The sequence below is a fragment of the Pinus tabuliformis genome, chromosome 4_2 (genome assembly GCF_031772625.1).
Source record: "Pinus tabuliformis cultivar Carrire ecotype Pingquan chromosome 4_2, CPIR1, whole genome shotgun sequence".
Lineage (NCBI taxonomy): Eukaryota > Viridiplantae > Streptophyta > Pinopsida > Pinales > Pinaceae > Pinus > Pinus tabuliformis.
The window spans coordinates 129,760,737-129,783,592 of NC_142304.1; the positions used below are offsets into that span (position 1 = coordinate 129,760,737).

Consider the following 22,856-nt stretch of genomic DNA (forward strand, 5'->3'; position numbering starts at 1 on the left):
TGTTCTCCACAAGAGCCTTAAACTCTTGGAAGCAACTGAAGGCTTCGTCCCTTGTCTTCAAGAAATATATCCATTTTTTCCTAGAGAAGTCATCAATGAAGGTTATGAAGTACTTATAAACCCTAAGAGATTTTGTAGAAAACTAGCCACATATCTCAGAATGTATCAACTCAAGCACACCCTTGGCTCTACTATCACTCCTTTGGAATGCTGCTTTTGCGAATTTCCCAAGCACAAACCCTCTGCACACATCATCATGTTCTGTGTTGATTTTTGGAACTCCTGTTATGGTCTCCCTAAGCAACCTATGTACTCCATGGTGTATGTGTCCCATCCTCCCATTCTCTACTATTGCTGCTGCTAACCAATGCCTTTGGAGAGTCTAACTGTAACTTGTATATCTTGTTTCTTCTTACTCCAATTTGTTTCATCGTCTTCCAATTCTGGTGTTTAGTGTACACCTTCTGCCATCGAAACTAGACATCATATCGCTTGTCTAGAAGTGCAGAAACTGAAATTAGGTTCATTCCTAAACTTGGCATGTGCAACACATCTGTAACACTAGTATTCTTTCTTGACTCCCTATGAACGATGACAATCCCTCTACCAACTGAAGTACACTTTGACTTGTTCCCCATCTGAATCTAGAAGCCCATATCCTCTTCCGGATAAGTAGAAAGTATTATCTAACTCCCATCATGTGACATAATGCTCCACTGTTAATATACCAGAAAACTATAGAGGTAGAGCTAGAGAGGCAAGCTATGAGAGCGAACTCATCCTCTAGCCTTGAAGATAAGTCCTCAATTTCCACTAAAGTTGTTGTCTACTGCTTCCCTTTCTTCTTCTCTCCCTTCTTCTTATTTGGACATTGGTTGACATAATGTCCTTGCTGACCGCAACTAAAGCACTTGATTTTACTCAAGTCCCTTTTCTTCTTCTCTCCGCTGGACCCTTTATTCGAGCCCTTCTTAGCCTTGCCTTTTCCTGCTAGGGCCACATTTTGCCACATTTCGTCATCTTCATGCTTCTAATTTTTACCACTGTTGATGCCACTAGTGAGGCTCTATCTAAGCTCCTCCTGAGTGAAATCACTCCATAAGCGATTTCAACTCGGTAATGTGCCCCATCCATTAATAACCTGAATGAACATGTCTCATTTCTTTGAGAATCCATTCAATGCGATTATAACAAACACATCGTCATCTAGTTTATCACTAACAACTACTAACTCGTCTTTTATTGTTCTGACTCTAGTAAGATAAATCACAACACTTTCCCCTTTTTTCATCTTTGTGTTTCTCAACTTCTCTCTGAGAATCAACTTGCCATTTGTAGTAGCATCCTCAAACAACTTCAAAATAACATCCCACATTTGCTTCATTGCATCTAACTCAGCAATATGTGGAACTATATGGTCCTTGACTCTATCAATGATTATCCTCCTTACCTTGGCATCTTCCTTCCTGTATGTTGCAAATTGTGTTGGTTCCGTTGGTACGACTATCATGTTGGTAGCATACTCCTTTATACCATTCTCTTCACAAGAAGATAATTCTAGCTTTCCAGACGCCAAAATTAGAGGCTCCATCCAGCTTGTCCTAATCTCTCAGACCTGCTGAGGCCATTACTCGAAACTCTGAAAAAATGGACAAAACTCAATAAATCTATAGAAGTTTGACTTGGGTTTTACAAACCCTCTCTTCCTGTGCCCTGCACTGATTTAATCTAGTAAATACCTTGCGCTTTAGATATGCTTTGATACCATGTGAAATTTCCTTAATTGTAGTTACTGGAAATTATTCTTCTACCTTATGTAGATTATTTGTCTTCAGAAATTAATTACTACAAATAACAAATAAAATCACTACTACAATTTTCACCAATAATAACAAGAATTAAGAACAGTCATGCACACACAAAATTTAGACACCAATATTTTTGGAAAATAGTCCTTGGAAAAACCCTAGTGTGGGGAAATCTAGTTCTGTAGATGGGGGTTTTATTACTAATAATAATCTTCAGCAATTGAGAATTATATAGACTAATTTTCTCTCACTAGCAAAGCTCCAACAATAATGTTTCTTCGCCTCTATGAGCTAAATCGATCTAGAAAATCCTCTACAAATAAACTTGACCTTTCTCTGTGCAACTTGCACCTCCTCCAACAACACGCACTGAAAAACTAGAAATGTGCACCTCTTCAGGGACTTACATTGCCTCCATAAATTTGTTCTGGCAATAATATCTACCTCCAACAACTCGCACCTCCTCCGACCACTATCTCTAGCAACTAGAAACTGAATTGTTGCCAAACAACTCACACTGGCTAATTTGCACTGGCTAATGCAATCTCTCTGCAGATGAATTCAACCTTTTTCCTTCACTCTAAATAATTGGAATCTTTGTGAAGAATTTCTCTAGAAATTCTCTCCTCAATTTTCCTACTCAAACCTTGCTGATGGTGTCCTCAACGTTATCACTACGCCCTTGCTCTGACTGCAAGTCATTGTGTCTCCAAAAACCCCATCAATTTGCTCTTTTAATCTCTCATTGAGAAATCAAAAACCACAATCTAACTCCAATCGATGGCTAAGATCATCTTGACCTCATCACATGAATTTAGAAGTCACTAGAGCAAAATCAATTTTGTCTCAATTAACCTAATTTAATTAAACTTAAGAAAATAATTAAAAACTAGCTAATTAATCTAATTGAGACATTTTCCTCACAAAGCCTTGGGTCTTGGAGATAATTATCCTCCAGTGTTACTTAGCCTCATAGACACCAATAGAGACTAGAACACCGGTTCAAGCTACAAAATATATGATGTCCAACCACTTTAATGATGACATAGTGCTCTTTGACAGAGGGCATTTGGGACCTTTGGAGGGACGATGACCTTGAGGATGACTTGACATAGTAAATGAGATCCTCGCTAAGTCTAAGGACCTTGAACAATGCTAATCTAGGATATGACATTACTTGGAAACTAGGTATGCCTAAAACATGACATGATGCCGTCAAGTTGACATTGCACCTTCTTGATAGATGGTGCTCCTTTCTTGGTGATGATTAATGATAATGATGATTGGGTATCCCTCAAGAAGGGATTTCACACGTTACACCCTAATGACATCATGCCCTAACATGATGATGTCACCCTTATGATGCATTTAATGATGATGTTCACTTGATGATGACATTGGTCTTGAGAGGGTTTTATTTGGTGATGAGGCACTATTTTGATGAGAAGACATGGCTTATGGGAGGAGACTAACACCTTGGGTCATCCCTTGCACCTTTTCATGGAGAGACATGCATTTTGGGAGATGACATCACCCTTGGAAGCTTTTAGACTCATATGCGTGGGTTAACTGAGGCTTATTTTCATGTGATTTCATTACTTTGGCTATTTTTGGGGGTTAGTTTGAGGACCCATCCACCTTGTATCATGGATTTAGTAGTTTTTAGGGATTTTAGTCTAATTTAAATTAACAGCAACTTGATCACCCTCATATAAATATGAGAGCCAATTTTCTCATTGGATCATTGTCACACTTTGACCATAAATTCTATTTACCACTGATCTTTCTCTCTTGTGTGCAATGGAGGCCTAGTTGAGTAATTTTCTTAGGTGTATCTTGTGATGTGACATGATCTCTTTTCATGGATGCTTGATCTTGGATGTTACATGGTGAAGTAAGTTTATTGACTTTATCTTGGTATTATGTTCCATGGGATTAATTTCTTGTGTTAAGTTATTTTATTTGTTGTTTGCTTCATTGTACCTTGTTGAGCTAAACCCTTCCTCCATGTATTTGAGGAATAGAGATAGAATTTTATTTCCCTTAACCATCCAAAAAATTGAGAATCTAAATTACAAATCATAGGGTAAGTTGATTTATTTTTCCTAATTTTGTTTGGATTCATCATTGCTCCAAGGAAACCCTAAAATAGCTTGTATCCTAGCTCCCATATACCTTTGTTATGAATATAATTCATAACAATTAAATAAATAAAATAAATATAAATATTAATTAGGTTAAATAGTGATTAAGCTAGATGAAAAGGCATGTCTAAAAGACATGCCCATTCACGAAAGGTCACCTATTGAGGTATACAAGTAGGGCCTCATTGTAACATTCAAATTATCTTAAATCATCTTACACATTTTATATACATTAATAAATTATTATTATTAAATACCTCATGTATTTTAACATATTAAGTCTTCAAGCTATCAATTTTCTTGCTTCAACCATAGTTTTTATGCTACAGTGGTATTGGAGCCATGGCACATGATATAATCATGCGGGCCTTTGAACATAGTTCACCTCGCAATGTGCCATTACGTTCACATCCTGATTATGTTGAACAGTTTAGTATTCAAGAAGCATTTCAGCGATTAGAAAAATCATGTGCAGAAATTAAAGCATGTCGAAAGGAAATTGATAATAAGGAAGATAATAGGGACAGTGAAGAAACAAAACAAGGTGAAGCTGATATAAATCAAGATGAGGATTATCTTGACAAACAAAGAGATTTTGTCAATAAAAAACTATCATTTGTGTCTCTAGAGAAAAAGCATGCTTTTAAAGATGTGAAGAATGTAAATTCCTTCGATAAAATAGGCATGGTGGGTGAAGACAATTCAATTCTTATTGCTCTAGAGGTCGAGATTGATCAGGAAAAAAATTCCGAGATATGTACAACCCATGTTTTTGATAGGAATGAAGGTGAAAGAGACTTTCAAAAGCATTATTAGAGGATGGCATGGTTGGCTTTGCTATTTGGAGACAGGACTATAAAGAAATTGTTTCGCTACTTCTGACTTCTGTTTACCCCGTTTACCCCAAATGTGGTCATTGTACATCCAAATGGGAAATTAGCGTCGGAAAGTGCACATTTTTACATAGCAGAACATGGAACCAAGTATTACCCGTTTACAAAAGAGCGGTTGGATGAGATTGAATCGGCGGAAGCGAAGGAGAAATCCAGAAGAGAATCACAGACACTTGAGTCACTCTTGGTTTCTAATGAGCATGACTTTGTGATCAAGCACGGAGGTGTCCAGGTCCCCGTAGTTGAGCTTGTGGGCAAAACAGTTGGTCTATATTTCAATGCCCTTTCGGGCTCCTCCTACCCAGGTTGTATGACTGCTATGAATATGGATTTGCATGGTGCTATAGCATTCCATGCAGAGCAGATTACAACTTCAAATTTCATCTAATTGTGCTTTGAAGTATCAAACATACAACGAAGAAGACACAAGTAGTGGGATGGAAACGAAAACCGAATCACTTATCGCCCCCCCCCAGATATTCACTCTGACTATTCCTTCCTTGGTCCAATAGCAAGAACATGCGCGGGCTCTGAATCTGAGAAAGAAGAATTCCAGACAGGAATGATAAACCTCATGCACACATTGGTCATAGACAACCCTGATATTTCTGTAATGGCGGAAAAATTGGGAGGAATTATAGACACACTGGTCTCTTATCTATGGCCTGTAGAGGAATATATGGCAGATTGCTACTCAAAACTATTGGCCACTCTAGAAACCCCTGAAAAAATCCGTGAGAATCTCCACATTAAAAATGACCTCCCTCCGGAAGTGAAGGAGGAGATCAGGCGTTCGAATCAGTGGGCTTTTGCAAACTCTGGCATATCTGCACGATTAGTCAAACTAGAACTATTCAAATTGGTTGTTGTTCTGGACGCATTATATGGCTTTTGTCGGGGAAATGTTCGAGTCACAGCGTTTGCAATGGCCAGAGCAAAGGGAGTTTCGTTGGCATTCATGGCGGTGTTTTCCTGTTGCGTTGTACAAGGAGCAGGATGCGTGACCATTAAGTTTCTGAATGAGTGCCCATTCGGCGTTTGGCCAGTCGCAACACAAATGGACGGCCAAAGATACCTAGGAACAGGACACTCGTGGACGATTCCACTCACTGCTAGTTCGACAGATGACAATTCAATACTCCGCCAGTTTTTTGGGGGGCTACCGTCAAACGTTGTGACCTTTGGGTTAATTTCGGTATATAATAACTATATATTATATATAGTACATAATAATATAGACGTAGTCTTTAACGCGACTTTTTGAAAGCCTTTCTGGCGATTTTTTCGGTGAAAATCCGGCAGTAATTTATTGAAATCCAAGTTTGATAATAGTTTCTGCACAATGAAAGCGTCCCAGGGGTTTTTCAGGGTGCTGAATCCGAATATGCAGTGAAAAAACCATTTTAACTGCAACAAATCATGATTTCATCTCAATTTCTTATTCCGTCACCGGAATCTCAAAAAGTCGCATTATAGACAACTCCAATAATATATCAAAAATTAAATCAATCATATAATTAAATTATATATTTATATTAAAAAAAAAAATTATTTAAAAAATATATATATATATAATTAAAAAGAATTATTAGAGTTAAATATATATATATATATATATATATATTAAAAAAAAAAAAGAGAGAGAAGGGAACAAAAGAAGACAACCTTGGACTCAAAATAGAGTTATTAGTGAATTATAGACACTAAACCACCACTCACAGAGATCTTCCACCTTCCATATGCCGAGATGACAACCGCAAAGACAATTGCCAGCAATATAGCTTTGAGGACAAAGCTTCTGAAGGAAGGGGCTATGTTATCAATATATTTCATAACAATTAAATAAATAAAATAAATATAAATATTAAATAATTAAATATTAAATAATTAAATATTAATTAGGTTAAATAGTCATTAAGTTAGGTGAAAAGGCATGTCTAAAAGACATGCCCATTCACGAAAGGTCACCTGCTGAAGTATAAAAGCAGGGCCTCATTGTAACATTCAAATCATCTTATACATTTTATATACATTAATAAATTACTAATATTAAATACCTTGTGCATTTTAACATATTAAGTCTTCAAGCTATTAGTTTTCTTGCTTCAGCCATAGTTTTTATGCTACAACCTTAGATTATCTATTTCACTTGTGGCATTCATTTAAAATATATATAAATATATATTTTTTCTTTTATGGTATGATAGGGTCAACTTGTAGCGAAATCTTGTATTTTTAACATTTAATGACTTCTTGATGTATGCTCTAAGGTTAGGACTTATTTAAAAGTGCATTAGAGAAGGAAATTGAAGTTGTTCATGCACTTTTCAGCCATTTTCTGAGACCGATGTCAAGCCTTATTTGATACTGCATGTTTTATTACCATAAAAATTGTTGTAATTTTGTCCTTTGTTTACTCTCAAAAGTAGCCTTCATCTCACATACTTTTACACAATTTGAACTACTAAATTTGATGTTGTTATAAACTATTGTTTTGCTTCAATTTGATACCCTAAGACCTTATTTTATAGTGGCCTTGAGGCTTTTATTTATTTATTTGAGTAACCTATTTGAGACTCCTTAGACTAAACCTAGCCTTCAGATTGACCCATAGATACCTTAAACCAAAGTCTTCAATTTACGCCATTTTCCATTGCAAACCCTAGCTTGTCACACATTTATCCAATCAACTTTTATTGTAGGTCATTTGGGGGCATTTAGCTTAAGATCATTGGGTTACTTGATTACTAAGTCTTACTAGAAAGACCTTCCTTGTATTTGGATTGTATCCTTCAATAAATAGAGGAAAGTAGTTGTTGAGGTAATAGTAGTAATGCTCCCCTATGTTACACATTTTTTAGGTCACTTGGGGAGGATTTGTATTAGATGTTAGATTTTGCTGTAACAAGACCAAGGATGGTCCTCAATACACCCCATACTTTTGACACATTTATAAATTATGAAAACAAATAAATAGTTGAGCAAGTTCATTTGCACACATGAAATCTCACATTTGTTTTCTTGTGTATGCCTGTAAATATAATATTGACGAAGTATAGAGTGTTATGTTATCCTAATCCATTATATTGAATACATTGTTATCTACAAAAATACATTGCCGTTAATATACATGAGGACTTACACTATCTAATTCATTCTTCCAATTATGTGTGTCTGTCTGTCTCCATAATGTTCTCCACTTCAAAATTTGCAACCATTCTTTGAATTTCAAAGATTTATTCACTACACAGGGGGTATTATTATGTTATAAACATCCAACAAAATGCAATTAACCAATTGAATGTAAGTATAAGGCAGTTCCAGCAAGCAATGGGATTGGCATAACAGTCTTCTGCAATATTTCCTATCCAGCTCACTACCTTAACGCAGAGTCCCACAACATCCACATTTACATTAATATGTAAACCCCAACACAAAAAAGAACCCAGTGAATTAAGCCTAAGCAGTTAGAATCCTATTCATATTAGGGGAAAAAATTAGCTTAAATCTGTTTTTACTTATTTTAGTATTTAAAACTTAAATTAAATTGATTTGTCTATATAATTTGGTTACTTTCCAGTGTTATATGCATTAGAAATATATCTCACTGTGGAAAAGAAACTATATAACATTGTATATGCAACAAATGTAAAATGTTCTTATTAGTTCTCCAGCAACAAAAATGAATAATTAGCTTTCGTAGGTGGTAACAATCAAATAATTTGTGTTGGACTTATAAGCAGAATCTTCCCTTAGGTCATTAAAAGTCATTAAGAAATATATGCCTCTAAAACTGAACTTTGGAAATTTCCCATCAGAAACATTTAACCCAATAATGTAACATGTAAACGACGAGAACCATCAATAGGCTGTCTATTTGATCTACTCGGAACAATGAAGACAAAGGGAATGTAATACAACCTTAACAATAAGCATATGACTAGAACTGCTTAGAAGTGTTTGACTGTGACAAACACTCCTCCCGAGTTCCATTATGCAAAATACTTACATGGTCACCTGATGACAGTTGTGCATACTAATCTCACCAAGCAGACAGAAACTAGGCATAACATAAAGAGAAACAGAATTTAGAGTACCCCATCATAAAGCACCTACAAACTGTATCATATAAGTCAGTGGCACTGCATGCAACAGAAAACAGATTTAAGTGTGTAGAAAGGGTGTATAGAATAAATTAGGTTCATCTAATATCAATGGTATAGTACATCTTGTCAAAGTAGATACAAAACTTATTCTAGACACATTTTTGTTGCATTGCTGTACGTGGGTTCATTCCTCCCTTGGAATCCATCTGCTCCACCATAAGTTCTTTCTTCTGTTTCTTATTTCATCTCGACTCTCATCTAGTGTTTTAATTATCTTTCGTTGTAAACGTAGAGCAGATGCTAATGCATTACGCTGAAGAGTTGATCTTTTTGCTGGACGAATTTCCTGTTGAAGAAAAAGACGAAAATACACCAGTCAAGAAACAAATTAAAATGGCATGCAATTATTTTGGGACAATACGAGATTATGGGAAGGTTAGACAACAGAAAAAACTTAACGATAACATATCTCTTTAACAATTGTTACTTTCACAAACAATAATGGTGCCCACTTATGTTTGTTGTCACATTTTCATGTAGTGTAAAGACTACTTTGCAAATAAAGAAAGGATCTGGATGGAATACACACCCTAAGTTCCTGTAGCTGAGCCTCTGTGAAGCCACCTCCAGTATTTGTGCCAGATTTTGCCATAAGCTTGATTATCCACTGAAAAGCTTCATTGTAGTCCTGCTGAGTAGCCCTGATCAGCTGCAGTCGTAATGTCTGCATAAAAGACAGATCTAATAGACCCTGTCTGTTGAAATAGGGATGAGCCAAAGCACCCTTGGCACTTATCCGCTGTCGACCCTTATACCGCATCATAGACAACAGAAACTCCCAACCAATGCCACCGTCTAGATCTAAGAGGTCAAATCCACGACGAAGCTCTGGACTTGCCCGTGGTTCTACTGACTCTCTCCATGCAACCATGTCATATCCACACCTTTTAAGCTGGCGATTGAATTGGATAAGGCTACTATCATTGCGCAAAGATGGGAATGCCTGACAACGAACTCAAGAGTGAATAATCGAATACAGATAACTTTATAATATAAAGTTTCATGCAATTTACTTCTTGGTCAATAGTGGAAGAATTATCATACTACTAGAGAAGCATTGAATAGAATATTATCTTGATTCTTAAGCTCAAGATGATTAATTGGAAACCTTTACCGAATCTACTTTCAAAGAGACACCAAAAGAATTATTATACGAGGAAGTATAACTCCACTATAAATCAAAGGGATACAAACTTCACTTTTATTCAAAGTACCCACTTCGATTGTTATTCCTGCATATATCAACAGAAGTTATGACAAACAGCAATTAGACATTATATTTCCAGCGATCATATTTCCAACTGAGTCAATTTAGAAAAATAGCATCTGAGCATGCAGATTTTCACACTTGAAGATCATGTTGTTCACAATCTTTCTTCTGGAAACACTGTAGAATATATGAAACATCAGACATTTGGACACTCCACCCATCATTAAGGGCACAGAAAGCTAAGTATCTGAGTATGCAGATTTTCACAGTTGGAGATCATGTAGTTGATCATTTTTCTTCTCGAAACAGTGTAGAGCTAATCTCACACACATGCACACAGAATTTACTGTCCTCCAAATCTGTGTTCATAAATTAATTTATCAGCATATAATGGCTCCCTTATTTGGAAAACGGTCCGCTGGAAAAAAATTTACAAGTTATAGCAATATTTTTCAGAAATTATTGGGCACCTATAACGTTGTATGGCCCTTTAAATTTACAGAGAAAACCCTATACTTGCAAATCTATCCCTGAAGCCTGTTGTATAGCCACATGTGTGGACTGTATGGTCTACACGTGTGACAGTTGTGTGCTATACTTCTACCATACTCACATGTGCACATTGCTACTGCCTTCTGCCACACGTGTGACGCTGCTCCACCCTCCTGGTCGTACATGTGATGCTGCTGCACAACCTTTCTCCTTGCCTCATGTGTGGGCTGAATTTGCAGCAGAAATTCAGTCCTTGATTTTCTACTGTTGCGTTTTCTCTTATTGCTGCAAATCCTCTTTCCCATTTATTCCTTGACCCTGCACACTTGGATGAATGTCTTTCTTCACCCAATCACTGAGATCCTCACTATCTCACTGTCTTGTGCTAAAAAAATGTATCTTTTTCCTTTAACCTAGCCTTCATTCTATAATTTCGAGCTATTGACCAAATCCACAACCCTAATCTCCAAAGTGATTGACATTTGATATTAGATCTCAACATAACTTGAGATCAATAGTTGAAATTCATCTAATTCACTAATGCAAATAACCTTTGCATTTCATTAGGTTAACTCACATTTTTTTATAAAAATCAATCGCTTTAATAATTCCATTAATTAAAGTAATTGCTAAAGTTAAAGAACCTTTGGATGACTTCTACACGTCTAGACGCTTAGACTTGCATGGAAGTACTTCTCTGATACTACTATCATCAACAAAGATGATTTTGACAAGTTGTCATGTCCCTTCTCAAATGAATTAGTCACGGGATGCAGCAACACAATTTTGGCAGCATTTTTGGTTTAGGAGGAGGACCCAACACGCAGAAACATAGGAACTATAGACAATCCGATTTATTTCTGGCAGCTAGTGGAATGTGGGGGCCACCACATGCATAATTCGAAATTGGCCAAGGAATATGTTGGAGGGAATTCGAGCTAGTGGATGGAGGGGCCCACACGAGGCTAAGGGGGCCCAAGGTGCTATAGAGAGAGATCAACTCTCATTCTGGAGGCATTCTGATCATTTTGACAAACAAACTTACCTTCGCACGCTTTGTTGCTTAGCGAGTCTACTGGCTATTTAACCACGAGTCTTTCGCAGGGAAGATTCAACCTCTACTTCGGGGGACCATTCGTGCCCGCCCTAGGGAGGTTGTTACACAGGGGGTTTCAGGGAGTCCAGTACAGTCACACACTTCAGCCATTAGCGCAATGAGGAAGCTGTGTATTCCTGGGCAGCCAGAGAACACGTAGGAGGAGTTGGAAATCAACAAGGGGGATTCACAGCTTGCTGGGAGAGCCGGGAGTTGAGGAGGCAACATAGAAAGGGCAACTCTGTTGGAGTAGCAGCCAGCTAGACCAACACAACAATTAGTCGAAATTCTGGATAGAGGTGCTGCGCAGAGGCCAATGTAGCAGCGAACTCGTGGTGTTGGGAGAGCAGTCATCCAGACCAAGGGTCATCCGGGGAGCAAGGGGTTAGTCAGTATAGGTGAACCCAACGTTCTAGGGGTATTTTCAGAGGGACTTGTAGGCTGTTTCCTGCAAGTCGAATTTGGCTGTAGCAGCTTGGGAGAGGCTCTAAGGAGGCCGAAAATCCAAATTCAAAATCAGAGAAATTCTGGATTTTTCTGGGTTTCGTCCAAGGAGTCTAAAGATGAAAGGATATAATTCTCTGGACAGTTTTTGGGCACCTTCTAGCAGGTCGAAGTTCGCAGATCAACAATTTTGCTGGGACAGCACAATGCAAGTGGTGCAGCAACTAAACGACCATCATATCAGTTATTCCATCACTTGGGTTTAGTCCAGCTTGTCATTGAGACAAGCCCAGGTGCAACACTACATTTATATTGTCCCCATTGCTCTCAGATTTCCTAATATATGGCTCAGCAGTTCCAGATTTACATTGTTTCCGTGGATGTGTAATGCTTGTTTTTTATTTTATGTTGTTACACTGTTTATTTGTTTAAATATTACTCATATTCCTACATAGGAACATTACAGCGATATCAGAGCCTAGTTCTTGGCTCAGCTGTGGGGTTGGCTTCCTATGAGAGGAGAAGACCGGGAGAACATCACTTACTGAAGCAGAGGTACAGGAACAGAGAAAGGGAGCTGGAGATTACACTAGATATGGAGGAAAAAGGCAAAGCAGTAGCCGAAGAGGAGGAAATGACAGAGCCCAAGAGCAAGCAGGAGATGGCTTTCAATAGCCTCTCGAGGGCTTTGAGTGAGTTGGTCAAGGGGTAGAAAGACATGTTGGAAGAAATCAAATCACAGAACTGGGACAGAGCCACACCTAGAGGGTTCTTGTGTGGAGAAACTTCAGGGGCTTCTCAGCCTTTTGATCAACCCTCACCAGCAGCGCAACGCCCTTCAGTGAGTGTGCCCACTAGGGCTACACTACCCTCTTTCGTGCCTATAGCACAAATCGAACCAGCAAGAGAGGAGGACACTCCCCAGATGGGGGACTACTTCAAAGAGTGGTAGGTGATGGACAAAGATTTCAAAGAAGCTCTCTCCTGAGATTACTGCAAGCTCAAGTAGAGTGAGAGGAACAAGGGGTACGGAGGATAGGGAACCCAAAACTATGAGCTGCAGAGAACTATAGGGAGAATGTACTTCCCTACATTTGATGGCACTACAAAGTGCACAACCAGGGCTTGGGTTGAAAAGATGGACACGTATTTTCAACTCAACCAGATGACGAAACAGGAGGCCATTAAGATGGCAGTGTTGCACTTGGAGGGAGAAGCCCATGACTGGTGGTTTCACGGCTTGATCACTTTGGGTCACGCCCAGATAGTTTCGTATGAGGACTTCACTAGGAGGGTGGTGGAGCGATTTGATCAGAGGGATCTGGAAGCACCCTTCAGGGAGCTGACACAACTGTGCCAGACAGGCAACCTAGAGCAGTATTTTTTTTATTTTCTACGTGTGTCAGTGATGGTGCCGGATCTATCCGAGGCCAGGAGGGTATACACCTTCATTGAGGGTTTGCTTGAGCCTCTGTGTGGATTGGTGAAGTCACGCAGACCCTCTATGCTGTAGGAGGTGGTGGTGTGCGCCAGAGATTTGCAGGGGCCATCCCCAAGACTAGAGCGCCATTCCCTGCACGGATCGCTTTCCCACAGAAATGGCATGAGACTAGACCCTCGCCATCAAGGAACCCACAGGAGAGGGGGCAGCTAGATGAGGAGACACGAAAGGACCTCCGGAGGAGGAAGCTATGCTTCACATGCAGAGAGCCCTGAGCACCAAGCCATAGGTGCACAGAGGATAGAGCACATTATATTGAGGTCTTTTTTGACATTGACTAGAAGGATGAGGTGGAGCAGGATTGTGGTGGGACAGATGGAGAGAGTTCGGGAATAGAGGGCCACCACCACCACCCCCTCCACAAGGAGGGGCATCTCTTGCCTCATCAGGGGGAGTCCTCACTTCTCTATGTGGGATTCCTAAGTTTTTGACACTTCAAATTAGAGGTATGGTACAGGGACAGAGGGTGTCAGTACTAGTGGACAATGGGGCTACCCACAACTTCATAGATGCACAGCTGGTCCAGAGGAGGGGCCTCACCACGACAAAGTTTGAGGGATTCTTCGTCCTAGTGCCAAGTGACTGTACCATCCAGTGTACCAGATACGTGCCCTCCTTGACAGTAGTTATGGGAAACTACTTGATGACGGACCACTTCTTTTTGGTTGATGTGTCAGACACCAACATGGTGATGGGTGTCCAGTGGCTGTATTCCCTTGGGAGAGTTACGACAGATTGGAGGAAACTTGAGATGGAGTTCATGGGGCCAGACAACAAACTGGTGGTTTTGAGAGGCATGCAGTCTTATCCGCCTCAGACAGTTTCGGCCCACAGGATGGAGGCAGATCTTCGACATGGGGACATTGCATGGGCAATCGAGTTGAGGATCTCAGAGGTTGGGGGATAGGCACAGTCACCACCAGCAGACATACAGGCTCTTCTGGACAGGTACGCAGTGGTGTTCGGGGACATTCCACCAGGGCAACCACCAGATAGAGGGTTTGAGCACACCATTGAGCTAGAGCCGGGTATACAGGCAGTCATTACCAATGTTGCACACATCGCGATCGGGATTTAATCGGCGCCGGGAAAAAATCGGAAAAATCGTTAAAATCGGGAAAAAATCGGGAAAAAATCGGAAAAAATCGTTTGGCACAAAAATATTCATTTTTTTTCATTTTTTTTCAATTTTTTTAATATCTAAACCATCTACAACATAAAATAAATACATTGACACATAAATATGATAAAAAAACTAATATATAAGATGTTCAATATCATTTCTAGCGCTAAAATCACACATAACATTGAATCATGTCCTGAATAGTAAGTCCTGAGTCCCAAGTCCAACTCAGCCTCAAAATATCAACAAAAAATATGATAATGTATCTCATCATGTCATAATGTCATATACAATAAAATGAAAGTCTAATCCTATTGATTTCCTCTGCCCCTCTTGCGAGAATATGGCACAGCTTTCTCTTTCCCTCTAGATGTAGAAGCTGGTGCCTGTGGTGGTGGAAATGGCAGTGGAGTCTGACGTGCTCTAGAAGCTGAAGAACTAGTAGTAGCAGCTACAAGAGGCTGAGGTGGACGGAGACCACGTCCTCTACTGGTGGTAGTGGTAGCCCGGGTAGCCCGGGTAGGCGGTGTCACCTCCTCCTCCTGCTCCTCCAACTCCTCCTCCTCCTGCTCCTGCTCCTGCTCCTGCTCCTCCTCCTCCTCCTCCTCCTCCCCCTCCTCCTCCCCCTCATCCTGCACTAACCAATCCTCAGTGGGATCCATGAGAGGCCTCTCGGTCTCAACCCTCCATTCAGCAGTGGTGTCAATCCCATCCAATGAGATGGCTTCCGTATCAGGTGTCTTCTCTAGTTGTTTCACCCACAATCGAAGATTGTAGTAGACATAGACCATGTCATTAAGTCTATGGGACTCCAACCTGTACAAAGTTCATGAAATAATAAATTAATAATTAATATTATAAAAAAAATATTGTTTAAAACTTTAATGAATTCAAAAATTTATTTGGAAATTTGCAATATTTTAAATGTTTAAGTGTTAACCTATTGCGCTTCTTGTTGTGTATTTTTTCAAATACACTCCAATTGCGCTCACATCCCGAGGAGCTGCATGTTTGGCTGAGGATGCGCACGGCAAGATTTTGCAAAAGGGGTACTCTGCCACCATACATCTTCCACCATGCGTCTACAACAAAATTACAAAGAAAATTTTAAATAAACATAAGAAAAAAATGGAATTTGAAGAAACAATGAAATTTGAAACAAAGTTACAAAGTACATACTACAAACTAAAAAATACCTGGGATTTTAACCGTCCTATCATTGATAGCCATCTCAAAGCCAAATGTGCCACCTGACAACTTATATTGCTCAATTTGTCTAGAGACCTCCATACGTTCTTCTGGAGTTTTCACCATCTTCTGGACACAGGTTAATAATCCTTCCACGACCTCAACATCAAAATTAAACCCACATGCATAAGAAAATGCAGGGTTCAGGAAAAGGCCAGCAGCATGAATGGGACGATGGAGTGTGTTGTTCCATCGCTCATCAATGACCTTCCATAGAAGGAGTTGTCTCTGGAACCCATCATCTCCCTTGTCATCATAGTAGGACCGAATGGCTTCTTTGGCCCTATCCATGGCTTCATACAAATAGCCCATTGCGGGCTTCTCACCATCTACCAACCGAAGAACCTTTACCAAAGGTTCTGTGACAGCGCACACCTCCTGCACTCCCGCCCAGAAGTCTTCTTGGTATGAAACAAGTCTGCAGACGGCCTCTCCTTCTGGTTTGCGGCTCATTGGCGAAGAACGCCACTCCTCTGAAACAAACATTCTCTTCAAATCCCACATAGAATTCAAGAGGGATTGAAGAGATATGAAACTCGTCGCAAACCGTGTAATGGCGGGGCGCACCAACTCTTTGTTGTTGGTGCATTTTCTCATCAAGCTAAGCACAGATGTGTGATTGTAAATAAATTTTGTGATGGTTTTGATGAGTCAACAGCCTCTTTGACAAAGGGAATTTTCCCTATGTCCTCTAACATCAAATCAATACAATGGGCAGCACAAGGTGTCCAAAATAAAGTAGGATGCCTGTCCATAAGCAATCTACCAGCAGCAACATAATTTGCAGCGTTGTCCGTTATGACTTGGACAACATTTTCTGCACCCACCTCCAAAATAAACACATCCAGCAAATCACATAAATTTTTTGCATCTTTGATTTGATGAGTTGCATCAACAGATTTGATAAACATAGTCCCCAAGGGACAACTAACCAAGAAGTTTATAAGGGTTCTCCCCTTTTGGTCAGTCCAACCATCTGACATAACAGTGCATCCTGTTTGTGCCCATGATGCCCTAAAATCCTCCAATCTTTGGGTGCAGTCACGCTTTTCATCTTGAAGAAGCCGGCCTCTGAAATCATGAAGAGAAGGGAGTTTGTACCCCGGGCCAACACTGGCAACAGCATCAAGAGTAGGTTGGAAAAATGGATTATTCCTTATAATGCTGAAAGGAATATCACTCCAGAGGAGAAATTTTGTCATCAACTTGTCAGCTTTTTCTTTTTCAGTTCTTTTCATCATTGAACCGATAGTTGGTTGTGAACCAGGTGTGGTTCGAGGAACAAAATATGATGATGCAGCAAACGGATTGACTGACGCTGCAGTAGAACCTGTGCCACTTGGCCCACTTCCTTCAACTGACCTTCTTAGTTGCCTTTTGAGTTCTTCTTTGGCGTCTCTAGTGTGCTCTAATTCTCCCAATGCTCTCATGGCTTTTTGGATAATTTCAGCATTTGTCTTTAGACAGGGCCCCACATCACGTCCAGGGATTTGTGCAAGGTGGAACTTCAACCTGTACACCCCCCCGAATATTTCCTTTCCACACAACTTGCAAATCAAGTTTTGTCTATCATTCGGAGTTTTAGGGTCACCATATTCCCAGAAAGGATCCAATTTCCTTGGCATGTTTGTTTTTGAATTTTGAATTTGCAAACCTATGGAAAAATAAGGATTAGGAAATAGGAATTTAGGATTACATAAATGATAATAGTAAATAGTAAATACAAATTACAATTTAGCATTTGCAAAATTACAAGCTAATTATTTCCAAAATCCCAATTTGAATTTCTAAACCCAAAAAACAATGAAAAATCAAAAAAAATAAACAATGTTTAAAGAAAATGAGAAAATAAAAATCAAAAATTGGTTCTCATAGTCATAACAAATAACCCATCCCAAATCAATGAAAAATTTCTAAAAATTCTTTAAAAACAATGAAAAACAAAGTTTTTAGAGAACCAAAACAAAAAAAAATTAATCTACATACCTGGTTTATGGACAAATTCGCGATCTTGGCTTGGATTCCTCCTAAAATCGGCTCCCACAAGCGACGGCAACCCTCTCCCTCCCTTCTTCTCCTTCTCCTCCTTCTCCTCCGCGGCGGACTGCTGAATGAATAAACAAAAAATCGATTTTACATATAAAACCCCCGCTGCCCGCGCCTCCCGCGATTTTTTCCTTAAAAATCGCGATTTTTTCGATAAAAATCGTTAAAAAAAATTTCCGCCGATTTTTTGGATAAAAATCGCGATTTGAATCGGCATTTTGAAAAAATCGCGATTTTCCGATTTTATCGCGATTAAATCGCGATGTGTGCAACACTGGTCATTACTACCCCTTACAAGCACCCCAAAGCCTATAAGGACAAGATAGAGAAGGCTATTCAGAAGCTGCTTGCTTTGGGTCACATCAGGCCTAGTTCTAGTCCCTTCGCTTCTTCCGTAGTGCTGGTGAAGAAGAAGGATGGGACCCTCAGGATGTGCATAGACTATAGAGCCCTTAACAGGAAGACCATCAAGAACTGGTACCCCATTCCCCGCATTGATGAGCTGATGGATGAGCTTAGAGGAGGGAAGTACTTCTCTAAGATCGATCTGCGATTGGGGTACCACCAGATCAGAGTTCAGGATCAAGACATTCTGAAGACAGCATTCCGGTGCCACTATGGGCACTTTGAGTTTCTGGTCATGCCGTTTGGGCTGACCAATGCTCCCACCACATTTCAGTCTTGCATGAACCACATGTTTCGAGGGTAACTAGGGAGGTTCGTGCTGGTGTTCTTTGACGACATTTTGATCTATAACTGGACATGGGAGGAGCATCTCCAACACTTGGAGGAGGTACTGCGCATTTTGGAAGAGCAGCAGTTCTATGCCAAGCTCTCCAAATGTGAGTTTGGTTTGATGCTTTATCTCGGGCATATCATAAGAGCAGAAGGGGTGAAGGTTCATGAGGAGAAGATAAGGGCCATCTGAGATTGGCCAGTACCCTGAGACGTGACTACTCTGAGAGGCTTCTTGGGCATTTGCACTTACTACAGGAAGTTTGTCAAAGGGTTCTCGTAGCTAGCAACACCCTTGACTGACTTAACCAAGAAAGGGGCCTTCGCATGGACTGAGGGAGCACAGGTCGCTTTCGATCGCCTCAAGGAGGTGATGAGTAGTTGCCCTGTCTTGGCACTCCCGGATTTTTCCCAGCCATTCATGGTGGAGTGTGATGCATCAGGGGTGGGAGTTGGAGCCGTTTTGTCACAGGAGGGGCACCCCATAGCTTTCAAGAGTTGGAAGCTCCTACCACATGAGCTGTCATATTCCATATATGACAAGGAGATGCTAGCCATCATGCATGCATTGGCCAAGTTCGCCAGTACTTGGTGGGCAACCGATTTCGAGAGAAGACTGATCACAACAGTCTTCGGCATTTCATGGGGCAGCAGGGCCTCAATGATAGGCAGTAGAGATGGGTCAGCAAGGTGCGGGCCTACAACTTTGAGATTGAGTATGTGCGGGGCAAGCACAATGTGGTGGCTGATGCTCATCTAGGAGACCGGCTGGGTTATCTCTTAAGAGCATTTGCTAGGGTTGGAAGGCTCATCTGTTGGTTGAGTACTCCAAGGACAGGAAGGCCTGCGAGGTGCTAGAGGGGACACATGCAGATGGGCATTACCGTGTGATGGATGAGGTCATCTATTACAAGAGGCGCATTTACTTAGTACCCAGCTCGTAATTGAGGGAGAGGGTACTCTAAGCAGCTCACGATTCATCACTGTCCAGACACCAAGGGTTCCGAAAGACTTACATGGCTGTTCGGGAGAGGTTCATGTGGAAAGGCCTTAAGGAGAACATGTTGCAGCACGTAAGGGAGTGTGAGACCTGCTAGCGGAATAAGGGGAAGCCGACTCACCCTGTAGGGCTATTATAGCCACTTCCCATTCCAAAGGGGAAATGGGAAAGTATCTCGATGGATTTCATCACTGGGCTCCCCATAGTACAGGGGAAAGATTGCATATATGTGGTGGTCGACAGGCTGACCAAATTTGCCCATTTCTTTGCCATCCCCACTAGGTTCACGGTTGCCCAGGTTGTCGAGTTGTTCTTTCGGGAGGTTTTTCGACTACATGGACTCCCCAAGAACATTGTTAGTGACAAAGACAACAGATTTATGGGTGGTTTTTGGCAGGAGCTCTTCAGGTTGGTTGGGACAGAGCTTACTCCTAGCACTAGTTACCACCCTCAGACGGACGGCCAGACAGAGAGGGTCAACCAGTGGTTGGAGGGGTACCTGAGGAACTATGTGACGGGTCAGTAGAGGACGTGGATTCGGTGGTTGCACTTGGGTGAGTTTTGCTACAACACCATGCACCACATGTCTATTGGTATGACTCCTTTCCGTGCCCTTTATGGTTGTGATGCTCTAACTTTTGTTGATATTATTTTCGAAGACAGCCGAGACCCAAAGGCCAAAGACTGGGTCCAAGAGAGCTAAGATATCCCCAAAGTTCTCAAGGATAATCTAGTGACGGTCCAGAATCAACAAAAACTGTATGTAGATCGGCACAGGATAGAGAGGCACTTTGAGGAGGGGGACCTAGTGTACCTCTGGTTGCAGCCTTACAGACAATCTACGCTGAAACAAAAGGAGGCCAAGAAGCTACAACCACGTCTCTAAGGGCCCCACCAAGTGACTAGGCGGGTTGGGGAGGTGGCCTATGAGCTAGCGTTGCCTCTGGGGAGCAGGATCCACAACGCGTTTCATGTCTCATGCCTGAAGAAGGTGCTGGGACAATAGGTGACCGCAGCAGCTGATCTACCCCCATTGGATGATGAGGGCCATTTTGTGCTGGAACCAGAGGCTACACTGGAAAGTAGGGAGAGAAGACTGAGCAGAACCATCAGGGAGTTCTTGGTACACTGGAAGAACTTACCGGATGAGGATGCCACCTTGGAGGGTGATCACATACTAGAGCACCCGGCTTTGAGGTTGCTTGAGAGCAAGCAACATTTGGGAGGGGAGGACTATCATGTCCCTTCTCAAATGAATTAGTCATGCGATGCAACAACACAATTTTGGCAACATTTTTGGTTTAGGAGGACCCCACACACAAAAACATAGGAACTATAGGCAATCCAATTTATTTCTGGCAGCTAGTGGAATGTGGGGGCCACCACATGCATAATTCGAAATTAGCCAAGGAATACGTTGGAGGGAATTCGAGCTAGTGGATGGAGGGGCCCACATGAGGCTAAGGGGGCCCAAGGAGCTATAAAGAGAGATCAGCTCTCATTCTGGAGGCATTTTGATCATTTTGACAAACAAACTTACCTTTGTACGCTTTGCTGCTTGGTGAGTCTACTGGCTATTTAGCCATGAGTCTTCCACAGGGAAGATTCAACCTCTACTTCGGGGGACCATTCGTGCCCACCCTAGGAAGGCTGTTACACAGGGGTTTTCAGGGAGTCCGGTACAGTCACACACTTCATCCATCAACGCAGGGACGAAACTGCGTATTCCTGGGCAGCCAGAGAACACGAAGTAGGAGCTAGAAATCAGCAAGGGGGATTCACAGCGTGCTGGGAGAGTCGGGAATAGACCAGCAAAGGGATTCACAACTTGCTAGGAGAGTCGGGAGTTGAGGTGCCAGCATAGAAAATGAAACTTTGCTGGAGTAGCGTCCAGCTAGACCAGCACAGCAGTCAGTGGAAAATCTGGACGAAGGTGCTGCGCGAAGGCCATTGTAGCAGCAAACTCGTGGTGCTGGGAGAGCAATCATCCAGACCAAGGGTCATCCGGGGAGCAAGGGGTTAGTTAGTACAGGCGAACACAGCATTCTAGGGGTATTTTTAGAGGGGTTTGCAGGTTGTTTCCTGCAAGTCGAATTTCGCTGTAGCAGCTGGGGACAGGCTCCAAGGAGGGCGAAAATCCAAATTCAAAATCAGAGAAATTCCCTTCTGAGTTTTTCTGTGTTTTGTCCAAGGAGTCTATGGCTGAAAGGATATAATTTTCTGGGCGGTTTTTGGGCACCTTTTAGCAGGTCGAAGTTAGCAGATCAACAGTTTTGTTGGGATAACGCAGTGCAAGTGGTGCAACAATTGAACGACCATCATCTCAGCTATTCCATCACCTGGGTTTAGTCTAGCTTGTCCTTGAGACAAGCCCAAGTGCACCACTACATTTATATTGTACCCATTACTCTTAGATTTCCTAATATATGGCTCAACAGTTCCATATTTACATTGTTTCGATGGATGTGCAATACCTGTTTTTAATTTAATGTTGTTACACTGTTTATTTGTTTAAATAGTACTCATATTCCTACTTAGGAACATTACACAAGTGCACCAAATTTAAATATAGTTGATCCAAATGAAGATTGTGTTGTATGCACTCATGCATGCAAGGGAGTACTTTGTGGAATCCTTTTACAAAATGGTCACATAGTGTGTTATGAATCTAAAAATATTGAAAATGCATGAATAGAATTATGCTACTCATGACTTGGAGTTGGCACCCATAGTGCATACTTTAAATATGTGGAGACATTACCTCATGGGAAGGAGGTTCGAGTTGAGGAAAAACTGTCAAAATTCCTAAGCTGGAATCTCTACTGTAGCAACCGATAATATTTCTCCTACTTGTTAATTTACATGGAGTTATTTGCAGTTTTCTACGACAAACATTGAAATACATACACTATACCCTACACCATTTAAAATAATATGCCAAAACAAGAAA

At 40.9% G+C, this 22,856-nt stretch overlaps 2 protein-coding genes across 3 annotated transcripts in view; both read right to left on the reverse strand.

Moving 5' to 3' along the window:
• Window positions 1-8,683: 8,683 nt before the first annotated feature.
• The window catches only part of STN7 (Serine/Threonine kinase domain protein), a 305,972-nt gene continuing 291,799 nt past the window's right edge, over window positions 8,684-22,856 (reverse strand). For both annotated transcript variants that reach the window (XM_089428318.1, XM_089428317.1), the window contains 2 exons: window positions 9,541-9,954; window positions 8,684-9,297 (listed from right to left, as the gene is read on the reverse strand). In XM_089428318.1, coding sequence (XP_089284444.1) covers window positions 9,136-9,297; window positions 9,541-9,954 — 576 coding nt within the window. In that variant the 3' untranslated portion in view covers window positions 8,684-9,135. The remainder of the gene's footprint in view (window positions 9,298-9,540; window positions 9,955-22,856) is intronic.
• LOC149168583 (uncharacterized) lies at window positions 14,999-16,930 on the reverse strand. Its single transcript, XM_089428319.1, has 3 exons — window positions 16,074-16,930; window positions 15,818-15,959; window positions 14,999-15,693 (listed from the first exon to the last, which is right to left on the reverse strand). Exons 1-3 carry the CDS (start codon window positions 16,720-16,722, stop codon window positions 15,189-15,191), a joined length of 1,296 nt encoding a protein of 431 aa, XP_089284445.1. The 5' UTR covers window positions 16,723-16,930; the 3' UTR covers window positions 14,999-15,188.

What these genes read in the sequence shown, in the direction of transcription:
- LOC149168583 (XM_089428319.1), bottom strand. Translation starts at nt 16,722, where the DNA reads ATGAGAAAATGCACCAACAACAAAGAGTTGGTGCGCCCCGCCATTACA. An exon ending in TAGGACGGTTAAAATCCCAG is followed by an intron (nt 15,960 to 16,073) that starts GTATTTTTTAGT and finishes ATTTTGTTGTAG; the next exon opens with ACGCATGGTGGAAGATGTAT. An exon ending in CACAACAAGAAGCGCAATAG is followed by an intron (nt 15,694 to 15,817) that starts GTTAACACTTAA and finishes AACTTTGTACAG; the next exon opens with GTTGGAGTCCCATAGACTTA.